A 14,016-nucleotide genomic window follows, 5' to 3' on the forward strand; every position below is an offset into this window, starting at 1 on the left:
TATTTATTACTTCATGTATTGTTTAGTTGGTGAACATATAGTTAAAGTAATTGTTCTTATACATCTTTATACTAAATATTAAATTTTATAGCAAATATTTACCAAAACAGGGCCATGCAAAATAAACACCAACACACTGTTTAGTGGAAAAGAACAAAATATAACACACTCAACAACACATTGTATAGATATTATGTTTAACATTTTGATATAATGTTTGCAAGATGCTCCAATGATGAACTTGTCAATGCCATAAAAAAGGTTGTATTTCTTTAAGATACTGCAGTGATTAAACTGGACTGGTTTCTTGTCCAGAATGTTGATAGCAGGTTGATAAAGGGATGTTACTGATTAAAGGTCCATCAACTAGAGTTGCACCAAACGTGTTAAGAGTCAAATCTTGATATTTGAAGACAGAATACTACGATTGCATCTTTGCAAACCCTTGCCATTGTGCAGCTAACTGACAATAGTGAAGCAAGATAAACATGGTTTACAGTTTATTGTTTTATTTTTTGACATTGTCTTTCCATCCCTGCAACATTTGGTCATATCCTATATCTTGCTTCTTGCCTTTGTGTGTCCTGTGTCTTTTATATGTGTGTGTGTAATGAAAAGGTGGCCACACATTACACATTACAGTGATAGACTGAGAAATTAGGAGCCTTGACAACAATGGGGATCAATAATGCAAATGGTGGCTGTGTCCATGTCTGCTGCTTGTTTGTGTTGCATTACACGTACCTGACCCATATTGATGAATCCATATCTCTCTGCTATGGCGTTCACAGACTCGAGGTCGCCTCTCATTCTTATGGCCCAGTCGTTGGTGAAAATCGCTGCGTGACCAAAGTGAAGGAGAAATGCCAACCCTAGGGTGAGTGAACGCACCATGTCTGCAGAGGTGAAGAGGCTTCCTGTGTGCAGGTGAGTCATGCAGCGCTCACTCTCTGCTCATCATGATGTTTTTCATGGTGCTCCTCTAAAATTGTTATTATTTTAAATCCTCTCTTGGTGTCGTGAGGTGTGTCCCACAGAAACGGAAGGATCTGTGTCTGCTGAAGTGGTGAAGACGAGACTCTTCTTCACTGGTAAAAAGGCAGGTGTCCTGTTACTGCTTCAAAATGGGAGCCAGGGATCAGCTGGTGTCCTTTATAAGGATCCGACCTGTGGGCTACATGCCGAAACTACATGTCATTATCAGGAGGTGCAGCCTGTTAGCTCATATAGACACTATAAAGTGACAGCAGCAGTCAGCAACATTCATACACAGACTCACCATATAAGAAAAGATGGAATGAAGGTTGGTGCACACACACATGACCTGGTTTCCAAATTAAAATTACAATGATAAATAACAATTGCAAAGGATGTCATTTGATGGTTTTATTTTTGAAAATTAGATTTTGGAAAAAATTAGAAATTTAACTCTATGACACAATGGATATCGAACTCAGAGGCGATTCTAGAGTCTGTAGGGGCCCAAAGCAAACATTCACAGGGGGCCCTTCCTGCCAACCAGTGTTCATCACCATTATGCTATAAATAATCTGACACCAACGAAAAATGTATGAGTTCAAATGTTTTTTTGTTTTTTTTTCGAAATGAATGAAATAACATGGAAAAACCTTGTAATTAAAAAGTATGTGAAACTATAAATGTAAAGAACAATAAAATACTGTAAATAGCTTTGAAAAAACGATATAAACTTAGTAAAACACTGTAAATAATCCTCTTCATTTTCCAACTTGCAGAACGATAACTTCACAGAGGTTAAAGTGAGGTGGGGCCCCTTTAGGGAGGTTTCCTACTGAGATGTCATTGCAAATCGCCCATTGTTTTTTAAGGGGGACGGGGATGCGGCTGGTCACTGCACATTTAAGTAACAACAGCCCTCAGGCTCCGAGTGTCAGGGGCCCTCTATCAGCTCGGGGCCCCAAGCAGTTGCCTGCCTTGCCTGTTCACAAGCTGCGCCTCTGAACGAACTTAAAGTTGCCTTTAAAACAAGTATATCACAATCATAATAATAGACAGAATACTAGTTATGTCATGTTGAACAATTCAACTAAACTATTACTATTCTATAAATAAATCAGTGGTGAAGGTGATTTCAAGTGATTAAATTGCAAAATTATTATTCATATTGTTTTCAAAATAAAGATGATGATGATGATGATAATAGTAATTTATTTTACTTTAACCATCACATGACCTCTGCCTGTGAAAAGGTCAACTACATATCTCAGTTTCATTGTTTTATGTTGGATTGTTATCTTTCTCTGGAACAAAGAATGTGAGCACAGTGTGAATGTGGATGGAATTAAGAAAAAAAAAAAAAAAAAAAGTCTAATGATCACTTCACTATCTAGATTTTGTGTTGATATTTTCTTTCTTTGGTTGTTTTTGTTTTTAATCGTATTAATGAGTGAGGAAAGATGTTTGTTGGGTGAACTGACGATGGCAGTGAATGTTCATTCAGTATATTGGCCGTGTGCATGCATGAAGCACTGCGGATTATAGAAAAACACGCTTATTTTTTATTTATTTTGTACCTCTTTTTTTGGCCGAAAGCCTTTATGTCTTTCTTCTTGGCACCACAGTAGTCGATGTATTGTAAAGCGATGTCGCTACATATAAAAATGTACCGCTTTAACTGGGTCAGTCTCTAAATTTTAATGTCCTAATCTCAGATTCTACAACCAGCAGTTGCTTTCGATATAAATATATCTGACTAAAAGATTCTAAATAAAGCTTCATTTACATCGTCGCTAAGAAAGAGCGATGTCTTTGACTGCGTTATCTTTCGTTAATGCTCAGTCGTGTGGTCTCATTAAGGGAATGATCTGTAAATGTATGATTTTGTTAAATAAAAACCCTGAGAAATGTCCACAAATGCATCTAAAGGTTAGTAAACTGCTGAGGGAAAAGTTTGAAAAGTGCTCCCCACAGTTTGAAAAGTTTAAAGCTCTGAGCGTAGGCTAAAAGAGTGACTCAGATGAGTATTTTTTTTTTTTTTTTTTCAAATCTAATCAGTGAGTTTTTAAAAGGACCCATTGGTTTCGTAGTCTTTTAGTGAAGAAATCAATCCTGAACTGTAAGAGCGAGCGGTGCAAACGTAGCCTTTATAAAAGCAAAAGAGAGTCCTACTGTTGAGTTGAGTAAACGAGTGGTGGAGCTTCTTTCTTTTTTTTTTTTAAGACACAGTTATTAGCGCAGAGCAGTTGTTAAGGGAAACTTGAGGGGGAAACTGCAGTAATAAGACGAACAAAGCGAAAAAACCATTGTGTGATCTACAAAGCTGGAGGAGCTCCATTCATCTTCTTACATTGTGTCATAACACAGAGGACGCCGATCTTAACTCAACACCCAGTGCCAGCGTGGCTTATCAAAGCACGTTTCATACGCCGCAGTGTCGCGTTACCAGATATAAGGGGAAACGGAGGAGGATTAGAATATGTGATGCAACGTTTCCATTCAGTCTTTACTCAGTACTGCAGGGAAATTCTGCCCTGTTTGCGTTATACATTATGAATGGCTGCTTATTTCTGACTACTGAAAATAGCAGTTGTATAAGTTGAGCCCTTCCAGACAAGGGCTCGGAACATGTCCCTTATTTATAGTTTTCTATAAATTATATACAAGGACTTAATTTTTCCTCAATTCATTTATATTTCACAGCATTTATGTAAAACCTACATCTTATAAAGATATAAAGATCTACGGTAAATAGGTACAAGTCAATATACTGTATATGTTCCAGCCCAACACGTGACGGTAGTGTCTGACACTGATCTTCACCTAATGCCACATCAGTAATAACATAAATAATCAGACATTATTGCTGTTATACGTGCCACTTAAAGGTTTTTTTTTTTATATATATATAATGTGATGCACTGTATATTGCACACGATGTTGGAGGAGCTGCTTCTAATTAAGTGCAGTTTCAGACGTCGGCCTCTTGTCGCTGATTTATTGCTGTGGGAAATAAAAGTCAGCACAACAGCTGATCATGTCTGATAAAAGCAGCAGCTGCTCCATTTTGTCAGAGTTATTACACCAAAACTGCTGAAAAAAATGCTTCGGTCTTAACGCTTATACCTGACGGGTTTCCTTATGACCTTAAATGTGAGCGAATTTTGAGAATACTTAATGTTTTGCGGTCCTAATAATGTAGGTGTAATTAACCCTTAATAAGCCACGTGAGACCTTACAAGATGCCTATGAACGTATATAAGTTATATTAGTGTTAATAAAAGCAAGATTAAGTCTATTATTGCTTTTAAGGCACATCTGAGTCATATTAGAGCTTAGTACAGCTTATTTACTGGCGCTCCATGGGGGAAAAGCATCCGTTGCAGCGACCCAGGTTCGATTCTACCCATGGTCCTTTGCTGCATGTTTATTATGTACTTATTCAAAGTTAACAATGCACCATTGCAGCTACTTTGCAGTTACACAAACACAATATGTTGTTAGTGTTTGTGAAAGTCATCCAGGTCATGGTCGTCTTTAAGTGCTAAAAAGAGAGGCGAACTGTTTAGCACTTAGAGATGTTTTTATAGTGTTTTCATGAACGCTAATATGGACGTATTTATGTGTATAAGCATCATATAAGTGGCATATTAATTGTGAATTACATCTTGTTATAAGGGCCTTAAAACTTGAATGAATTGTTTCAGGATTTGTGAAAAAATGTGCTCATCCAGTTTTGTCTTTGCATTAATTCAGGGCAAACCGCTTTATGAAATCAGAAATCCACTTCAAACAGGGTCCCTCCAAGCTTCACCCTTTGAATCCCCCCCGTCTGAATATTTTAGTATTTAAAGTCAAGTTCAATTGTCCATTGTCACCTTTAAATTGTACATTAAAAAGGAGCAGGTCATGATGCAATATGTACTCGCGCTCTTTATCATCTAATCCTCAACGGAGTAGAAAACAAAACAGCAGAGGAAAAACAAAAAACAAAGAAGCAACACCTCTCGGCAAAGCAGTCACAGGTCTTTGAAGTTATCTAACGTTTCTTCAGAGAAACGGACTTTGATGTTGAGAAAGCTCCTCTCAAACAGTGACACAATCCCCTGAAAATGACTGTCAAGCGTGTTCCCGAGCACACTGACTGCCCCGCAGGCAGCAAAGGCATGAACTTTTTATTTATTCTTAGCTCAATAGGCCATTGTGTTGCCGTAAACTCGTGGCGTTCACTTCAGCACCTTGAATTTTACTGCATGGCATGTCATGGAAACTTAGTTTGTTTGATTCTTCGCTGACACTTTTTGACCTTCTGAACGGCTGTTTCCTCATTCAGTACGCTTGCATGCGCAGTTTCATCGAGCTATGGCTGTAGTCCGACTAAGACAGTCGATCGGACAACTTGCAGAGTCCGAGTATACATGCGTGTGACTGTATTTCTCTATAAGCTAGTGAATCAGTTTCCTGTTGACCTTTACGTCACAGAAAAACAAACAGCAAACAACGAGATGGACTGCAAGATGGATCACGCTGTGGTTCCGTATGTTTGGTGCAACAGTGGTCCTGTTGCACATATATGTTATGGAGGTCTACTTACATACATTAACTTGTTTTTATGGTCAAAAACCTCCTAGTTGCTGTAAACGAGCCGATAGAAATCCTTCTTTTCTGACGCTGTGCTGAGCCGCGATATTTCAGACCTAAATCTCACATCCAGAAGACAGAGTGTGTTGTGATTGGCCAGCCAGCGTAGAGCCTTCCCAACTGTCTTGTGATTGGCCAGTACCCGGAAGTGACATATTCAGCACACCCGCTCTCAGAAGCGCAGCTCCCCCCTCTGGAACGGTGGATGCACTGCTACTCATTATCAAAACATTGTTTTAACAGTGTTTAAAAATAGCTTCTTCACGACTCCCCGCCACAGTCCTTTTTATGACTTTGACCCGGAGTCAGAAGACACTGTCGCTCGTGAAACACCTCCACAACGGACGTTATTCTTCTTCTGCGGTTCAATGTATGCAACCGGATGTACCCGGACCAGGAGGATCCAATGTTCAGGAAAACCGGTGTTTTCGTAACCGGACCGGGTTTTTCCGAGATCTTGCTGAGCCCGAGATTACAATAACACACAGGGTTCTCAGCAGTGGCTGAACTGTTTGTTTAGAACCTTCAGGGTTTCTTAAACAAGGTAATGACGCAGATACACACAAAAAACAGCGTTAATTGGAACTTCCGGTCTAGGTCCGCGTTAATTAGATTAGATGTATCTCTTGTGGTTGCTGTGTTGTCTGAGGAAAGAAGCCGCCAATGCAGTTTATCCTTTTACTTCTGGGTTTAAAGACTGTGGAGGACATTTTGGTGCATGTGCACAACGCCAAGAATAATTCCAGTCTGACTAAGCATATACATGCAAGAGTAATCAGACTACGAATCGCATTATCCAGGTATAAGTCTATCTCAATTTTAGTCTAATTAATATCTTTACATGACATTGAGAAAACCAAATGATTGTCTTAGTCTGACTTAAGTCTGACATTTAACTTGTAGGTAGAAAAAACTGACTGTTGCACAAACCAGGTAATTCTGTATCTTGGTACTCATACTGTATGTTATGGTTGGATTGTTAGCTAAACACTGAAGCCTGGCTTTGGTGCAAACCTCTGTGGTGGTACAGTATAACTCGCTGCACCAGTCAGGGAGTCATTTACTGCTGCAGAATCTGAGATCCCTCTAGGTGCATTGGGGACTTCCACAACATGGGTGATTTGGCAGCTGGGGACAGCAAGGGTTGAATATGGTGAGATAATTATCAGGAAAAGGAGGAGAAATAGTCTGTCCTTCCATCACTGCTGGGAGCCGAATTTGAAACAGGATTGATAGAGACTCCTGACAGGAGAGTGGCATCATTACGGCAGCTGATGGAACAAAGGTCTTTCACTGGTGGCATATGTGGAATGGCAGAAAAAATTATATTTATTCATAGCACTGTACAATTAGATCTCTAACCTTAACCCTAGCTCCAAATCAAATTAAAGAAACAAACTATTTAATTTCAATGAAACCAGGCAGCTAGACAAAATCAGAAAATGCATTTCGATAAAGCCGTGCCTTTAAACTACACCGAAAATGGAGACACCTTATTTGAAACATGCTGACCGAAATGTACTTTGACTGGGCTGCAGCTACAGAGACAAAGTCGTGAAGCAGCTCATCATTTTGCAGGTCTCACAGCCACAATCATGTGCTGGCTGTTTCACATAGTGGATAAACTGGGAATCTTAAACAGATAAAAAAACGATAAAAGGAACCCAACAGTTGGCAGAGGGAAGCTTTTAAAAGACTGAACGCTAAAAAAAAGTTTATCGAGAGGTCAAACAAAAGCTACAACGAGAGATCAAACAGAGCAGATTTCAGGTACACACTCGGAGCTGGCGGAGCTTCAGGCGTCGCTGAGGGTGGTGACAGTTTGATTGTGACAGTAAAAAGCTAAAGGAGTCCTGAAAACAGGAATCAGAAAGCTTTTTGATGACACAATACTTTATCTGTGCCATGAACATTTTGTCTTTCACTGTGTTTATGTAGCATCTAGACCTGCCACTGTCTCATTTTGTCTGCGTAGGTAGGAATGTGTTGTTTCAACAGCAAATGAGGAAATCCAATAAAGGCCAGTTTGAGAAATGCATAGCAAAACACTGACCCGTGATTTGTAGAACCCTGAAACTGTGAGAGTGTGTGACTTTGGAACGTTTCAACAACAGCAATAGCAATTATTATAAATACAACTTTCAATTTGAAAGGGTATGTACCAAAGTTATGTGAATTTCACTCGGTAGGCACCACAGCCACTTTGTCGGCTGGTGCAGTATTATGTTGCAGCAAAAAGGGTGACAAGTGCAGATGAACTTTTTCTTTTTTCTGCTGGCGTCCTCTGCCTCAGCAGCTTTGCTGTGTCAAAGAAGTGGCTGAAATCAGGGGAAAAAAACTCTTTAACCGAGGGCTTAGGTCAGGGGTCTCAGACCCAAATGACCTGCAGGTCAATGAGCATCTCGTCTGGTCATGAAGTCAGAGTTTGGGGATGTGGGAGCTTAAAAAAAAAAAAAAAAAAAAAAAAGTAATAACAATATTCATGATGGCATTCACAACATTTCAAACACATAGTTAACAATAAAAAAAATGAAATTTATGATGCAAAAGTCAATGGTTCATAAATGAACTAAATAATATATGGAAAACTGTAAGTAAAACACCAAAAATGCTCATGTATATAATTCTACACTCTTAGACACAAGGGTTCCAAAGGGTCCTTCTACAATGGCTGAGGTTCTCCCTGGAACCATTTGCTTCTGACAAACAAGGGTTCTTGGTAACACTAATGGTTCCAGTAAGAACCATTTTGACCCAGAGAACCCTTAAAAACCCCTTTTCTGAATAAAGGGTTCAAAAAGGGTTCTCCTATGAGGACAAGCCGAAGAACCGTATATGGTTCTACTTAGCACTTTTATTTCTAAGAGTGTATGTGAAATGTAATACATTTCTTTTGTGATGCATACATAACAAATAGCAGTGTGGGCTCAGGGTTCTAATTATAACTTGATATAAACTGTGTGGCCGCGTAAAAACCTAAAGCCTAAAACCCTGACCCTAACCCTTGAGACCTTCTGGCTTAGATGGTTCTGAACAAGACTGGTTCCAAAAGTGAGCTATATTATTTAGGGCACAGAGGTGGGTGGCACACATATCCTGAATCATACATATGAGGACTGAAACACTCATTAAAAATTTATCTGACTTTCTACATCTTGTGTTGATGTCCCTCCAAGCTCCAATTATGTACATTTGGGAAGTTCCTCTGATTTTTTTTTTCTCGTCTGAACCTCCTCCAGCATGGATTTGGTCTGGGCCCCTGTTGCACGCCATCCCACTCTTTCTTAAAGTCTTCGCCGTGTCTGCCCACTCTGAAGTTTCCTGCAAAGACAGAATGTCCGAAAACTAGTTCTCTGTTGACAAATTTCGGCACGCTTTTCCTTCCTCGCCATTGTCTCTTTCCAGGTTTTTTTCCGGCGATTCTTTGTTCCTCTCAGCCTGGTCGCAGTGTAACAGCAGAGCGTTTATTTTCTATTATTTATATATTTATCCATATTTTTTAATAACCCAATCTGCTGCTAGATCACAGTCGACTCAGACGCTTGGCAGGCCTGCCTTGGCGACGGGTCGCTTTTCATTTATTATTCACGACGCACGTGCACACACGTGCACATTGTGTACACACGCGTAAACCAAACAGTGTCTTTGTAAAGTGCTGGTTTTCTGCCGGCCTTCCTGCCAGCAGAAATGATTCAGCGTGCTTTGGCATCGGTGACACATTATCGCTGGGACTTAACTGGAGGGACACTGTTTTTCCCAAAGATCTTGATCGTATGACAATGACATGCATGTGTGCACACGTGAGTGTATTTTTTATTTAAATCCCCTCGTCCGCATTCAAATCCCTTTTTTTTTTTATCTGGTCACTAATGAGATTCCTATCTCAGATGAAAGAAGAAAAAAAACTTATTTTTGAAGTATAATTGCAACTTTGGGGTTTGTTTATCAGCGCCGGTATAAAGAAAAGGCAGTTTATGTTGCATCATTTATTGCGTTCGCTTTCAAATATTATTTTCTGGATGGTGAATAGCTCACGTCTCTCCAGCACCTCTGTGTTCTCGCTCTGACTGAGTGTGAAATTACCTCTTTAGTTGTAATGTGGCAAAGTGAAACATAATATCTCTATAGCAGCCTAAGCTCAATGACTCATGCAGTATTAGCTTTGCTTTGCTTCCGTTCTCAGCACACGGGCCAGTTGTGGTTGTTTCCAAACACCCATTATACATGCTTGTTGATGCCTCGAGACATGGTTATTATTTTTTTCTTTCCTCCTTCATTCTCCTTCATTTGTGTGAACCAACTTTGACCCTTGATGTTTCTTTGAAGAGGCCTCAAAATATAATCCCGCTCTCCCCTCTCCTGCTCTGCACGCCCCTATATTCCTCCGGCGCTCCATAATGAACAGTGTGGACCGGAGCCCGTTTACCTGATGTGTCAGTGTGACACACTAGCAGGCCAGGTTTGCTTTCTGTGTTAAATCTTTCCTCCCCTTTTGTTGTGTGCCAGCATTCTTTCATGAATAGCACTGCAGCATTGCTGACAGAATTGTTACCTACCTCACCCCAGAATCCTCACACACACACACACACTTCCTTTCTCTTTATGGATTCAAAGCCAGTCTTCTCTGGCTCCTTTGTTCCCCACTCCAGGCTGGGCTCAGATCCTCTCTGCTCTCTGTAAGCCCGCTCCGCTCTGTCATCAGGATTACAGGGCTGTGCTGTAGCAGATTAATGACTGACAACTCCACACTCCTCTCAGCACTGCACGGCACACGCAGAGCTACAAGGAGGGAGCATGCGGCTGGTTGCGAGAGAGGAACAACTGCGGGGGAGATAATGCATTATGTTGTTCGGAGAAACAATATGTTTGCCGTGCGACTGTGTGTGTGTGTGTGTGTGCGTGCGTGCGTGAAGTGGAGTTGTGTGGCTTGCGAGGTGGTGAGTGTCGGAGTTTGCGTGTGTGTTGCTTACTTTGAAGCAGCGGTAAAAAAAAAAAAAACAGCAAAGGCTTTGCAACTTCTACACCTCAGTGCTGCACAGCAGGAACCCAGAGTGAAGTCAGTGAACACGGGGTCCTGTGTGTGTGTGTGTGTGTGTGTGTGTGTGTGTGTGTGTGTGTGTGTGTGTGTGTGTGTGTGTGTGTGTGTGTGTGTGTGTGTGTGTGTGTGTGTGTGTCAGCGTACACATGATTGTGTCCTCCTGAGGGAAAAAAAAGAGCCAGTTTTAACACCAGGCCATAAGACTGTGATTCCATCCAATAATGGTACCCAGCTAAAACAATATAGTTTCCATCTGGCTGTCTGTTGTTTGGAGCTTGGCAGTGCAAATGCAAACAAGCAGGCAAACAAACAAACAGGAGTGGTTACAACCTTCTCAAGTTTGGAATAAATTGGGCGACAATCTCATCTCATGCCACCTCAGAGCCTCACAGAAGCAGCTTATGTGTGACATGAATTACTAATAAGTAATATTTGGGTCTTCTCGAAGCCATCGAACAGCTGAGGCTTCATTTCCCGAGACTTACCCTGGAGTGTCCAGGGAAGTGGGCTGCATGAGCCTCCATCTGAGGATTCTCTTGCTATGCATTCACTCGTGATTCTCTTCTTTTGAGAAACTGTAATTTAGTTTCTTCTAATGTCTAATGATGGTGGTCACAAGTGTTTCCATTGTGTTACATTTCATATAGAAATATAAGTTTATAATAAGTGCACACTATTAGCATGAGTAGAGCATTATTACATATTGAATTCATCATTTATAACGCATGAATACTCGACTTTGTGAGTCCATCAAAGAGCTCGTTTGTTGGAGGTGGAAGCTGATTGGCTGCTTGAGTACAGCAGCTATTTGGACACTGTTTCATAGCTGATGTGATCAGTAAAACATTTAAAACTGTATTTTTATACCACACACTAATGAGTATTCATGCAATAAAAATGATGAATTCAATATTTATCAATGCTCTACTAATGCTAATAGTGTGTACTTATTATGAAAGTGTTATCAAATATTGCATTACATTGCATTATATTATAAAAAGCAAATGATAAACTTATAAAACACACAACATTGTTTAATATTTGATGCTAATGAGTTTTTTAGCAGTTCCAAACGCTGCATAAACGAGCTCCTCAAGCACCAGTGAACGGCTCATTTCGTAATAATCTAATAATGTTCGTTTCCCTGCAGAACACATACTTATCGTTTAAATATTTAAAGAGCACTTTGCTGATAATTCTTGTTCTGCTGCAAAAAAAAAAAGAAAAAGAAAAAAATAGTATTATCTAATGTAAAGAATCATTTATAATTACATGGCGTGCGGTGAATCTAGAATGATGACACACACACACACACACACACACACCAGGCAGCTGTGGTAAAATACTTTTTATAGAGCAGTTATCCATATCTGAAATAAAGCATCCAAGCAGAACAGCTCTGATATGTACAGAACTCAAGTCACCCATTTTTCATTTTTATACTTGCTTTGTATGTTAATGTATCAGTTTCGGTTGTTTATGTGTGTGTGTGTGTGTGTGTGTGTGTGTGTGTGTGTGTGTGTGTGTGTGTGTGTGTGTGTGTGTGTGTGTGTGTGTGTGTGTATGTGCTGTGCGTGCGCGTAGACGTGTGTAACAGGATTTCATCAATTACAATATAATAAAAGTTTTAAATACACTTCATAATAATTCTTTTTTAAATGTCTCTGGATATAAAAGCTGGTGTTCTGACCGATTAATGAAGTCCATTAATGGAGATAAACCCTTCATCTCTGTCTTTTCCTCTCTCGGACTATAAACATTGTTCGTTTAAATGTTTTACTTTATAGAAATATGCTCTTCCCTCTCCACTGTATTGCCTGCTGTACTGTGCACCTTTGCCCGATTCCACCCTCAATATATTCTCTTTATATCCCCTAATTGCTTCCTAACTGTGATTCATATTGTGAACTGAACTCTCGCTTTTATTTGACTTCAGCACTTTTACTACTCTGCACCAGTATCAAACCTTTAAGTGCTGAAGAGGCGATTCTTAAGAGCGGTTCCAACATGTGCGGCCCAGGCAAACCTTTTCATCAACTCCGACAGTTTATGTGGATTTAAATTCCGCAGATCACTCCGTACTTATTTTGCAATCAAACCGCCGCAGCCAGTCGTTAGCTGTTTTCTTTTTCAAAGTGTACGCAGTGCATTACAGTTTCTCCTGTTCATCTTCCAGCACTCAGAGGAACCAGAAGCACTTCTTCCTGTTCTTCTTGGTGGCGGCTGCAGGGGGTCGCACGGGTTGGGGTGAGTCTTGTTGGTGGGGTGTGGTGGGCTGGGGGGTTGAGGGTCGCGACGGGGCCTCCGGAGGGTCGCCCACCTTCCATGTGCGTACGACCTGCCCTTCCTGCAGGCGAAAGTCGTGCTCTACGCTGGAGAGATAAAAAAGAAACGAAAGAAAGGGAGAAACAACGCGGTTAGTGTCCTCGTTTCTCAATGACATGAATCTCCTTAGCTGCTAAACGCTCCACTGCGTTAACCACATTGACTCCGAACAAGTGTTGTACTTCCTCGAGACAGCTACAACATCACAAAAACGATGACAGGGAACAGAAGCAGTAATGTTGCAGGTCGTGAACGCTGAGGAGGAAAATGCAGGAGATAAATCTCTATAAAAAATCATTATAATAGCCACCGAACCATTGCGGAAACATTGACAAATTACAGGAGTCCTTGACAGTGCGAGATGCAACCGAGAGCCGGGAGTGAAAATCACCCCGAGAAAAGACATAAAGACTCCAGCGTGTGCCACTTCCCTAGCACACAATAACGATGCTGTTGATAAAGTGAATCAAGAGCAGAAACGCTGAGCGCCGCAGAAATCCATGCAGCACCAAGAGGGATCCGTGCAGGACCGCAGTCGACACCAAACGGAGAGTCAGCAAGGTGCATCGTCAGTCACATGACAGTAAATAGCTGAGGGGCTTCGCCCGCTGAAATGAGATGTGAACTCTGATGCACCTCTGCAGACTCCATATAGGTAAAGGCAAGCAATAATAAACAGTCAGATCTGCAAAAAAAAAGGGGAATAAGGACAATATTTGCCTGGTGATTTACTGTCGTCAGCACTTGGATGGAGGATAATCTCTAAACCTTCTGCAGCAGCTGTTCAAAGCAGCATCAATAACAAGCTAGTACTATATAAGAATATAATATATAGGGTCCCTTTTTTTGCAGGAGAAATACTTTAACTTGTATTACGCTGAGAACATTGTGCTGATAATACAAATGTGAGATTATGTTAATGTAGTGTTGCATTTACTAAAGGAAGGCACAGTGGAAGTGGAAGAGAACCGCTATAAATAAACAAAATAAACCAATTTTACATTTTCATTTTATGTAAATATAGTGGGAAATTTTGT

At 40.5% G+C, this 14,016-nt stretch overlaps 1 protein-coding gene across 1 annotated transcript in view; it reads right to left on the bottom strand.

Annotated features, from left to right (window-relative positions):
• The window catches only part of pcsk5a (proprotein convertase subtilisin/kexin type 5a), a gene marked incomplete at both ends in the record, with an annotated part of 49,319 nt that extends 48,383 nt beyond the window's left edge, over window positions 1–936 (bottom strand). The window contains one exon of the mRNA XM_083903591.1: window positions 745–936. Coding sequence (XP_083759717.1) covers window positions 745–936 — 192 coding nt within the window. The remainder of the gene's footprint in view (window positions 1–744) is intronic.
• Window positions 937–14,016: the final 13,080 nt, after the last annotated feature.

This window comes from Microchirus variegatus (genome assembly GCF_963457635.1).
Source record: "Microchirus variegatus genome assembly, chromosome: 1".
Taxonomy (NCBI): domain Eukaryota; kingdom Metazoa; phylum Chordata; class Actinopteri; order Pleuronectiformes; family Soleidae; genus Microchirus; species Microchirus variegatus.